This window comes from Myotis lucifugus, unplaced genomic scaffold (assembly GCF_000147115.1).
Source record: "Myotis lucifugus unplaced genomic scaffold, Myoluc2.0 scaffold_262, whole genome shotgun sequence".
NCBI lineage: Eukaryota > Metazoa > Chordata > Mammalia > Chiroptera > Vespertilionidae > Myotis > Myotis lucifugus.
Genome location: NW_005871310.1, coordinates 387453 through 388488, shown reverse-complemented (window position 1 = coordinate 388488; position 1036 = coordinate 387453). Strand labels below are relative to the sequence as shown.

The window sequence follows — 1036 nt, the reverse complement described above, 5'->3', positions numbered from 1 at the left end:
CAGACTAATTAGAGTCTTCTGTTTTTTTTATTGCTCTTATCTCATTCTATTTGACACAATTCTCTCACGCGCAGCCTAAAGCCATGAGACCGTGTATCATATCTCACTCTCGTAAAGCAGTGGTAAGAAGATCAACATATAGCAATCTTAATAGTAGTTTCCTGTGAATCGGGGTGTGGGGGGGCGAAGGGGAGCTGGGACCAGGGGCAGAACCCGATAGCCCGCGCACACACCTGTTCTTCTCCAGTTTGTTGTGGACTTCTCTGGTTCCGATCCTGCAACCCAGACAGACAGGAGGCTCAGGGAGGGGGGCCCGATTAGGCGGCCTTCCTGCCCCGACCCCCAAGCCAAACGCCACGGGCTTTTCCTCCGGACTCTTTCTCTAAAAGCAGCAAGGGGAGATGTGCACCCCGTGGAGGGCGCATGTCTGCCCATAATTCACAACCCCTTAACCCTCCATCCCGCCTGAGACACAAGGGCTCCTCGGAGAGATAGGGAGTCGACCCCAGCCCTCACCCAGGGGACCCAGAATGCGACACTCCTTCCAAAGGCCACAAATACCATCAGCTCCGGCCTCGGACGGAATCGGAGAGCAGAGGGCAATGCTCATACCCCTGCCCGAGGGCCCGGCACAGCGAGAATGTGTGAAACTCAGGAGGGCGCTTTTTTGGTTGGCGAGGTAGGGAGGGCATGGCTCTGAAGGGCTAGCTGGGAGGGTACTTCCTCTTGCACACACAGCCCCTGGGGGCGGGCAGTTCTCTCCATTCCACCAGCCCCACCTCGGCCACAACTCACTTACCCCCCAGGCCTCTTCTTCTGTTCGCCGGATTTGACTTCTTCCGTTGGTGCCAACTTCAGGGTCCCAAGAGCGGGTGGGGGTGGCTGCTGGGGGGCCAGCTGGGGCTGGACTCCAGGGTGGGGTGCTATGGTCAGGATGGGTGTGGGGAGGGGCTGCAAAGGCTTGGGGCTGCCGGTGGGCTTGGAGTCTGGCAGTAGAGGGGCAGGGGTGGGCATCTGCGGCCTGGTGGGCAGGGGA

At 59.0% G+C, this 1036-nt stretch overlaps 1 protein-coding gene across 1 annotated transcript in view; it reads right to left on the bottom strand.

Annotated features, from left to right (window-relative positions):
• Nucleotides 1–1036, bottom strand: part of MNT (MAX network transcriptional repressor) — a 17232-nt gene that overhangs the window by 9169 nt on the left and 7027 nt on the right. The window contains 2 exon segments of the mRNA XM_023762831.1: nt 234–275; nt 800–1036. Coding sequence (XP_023618599.1) covers nt 234–275; nt 800–1036 — 279 coding nt within the window.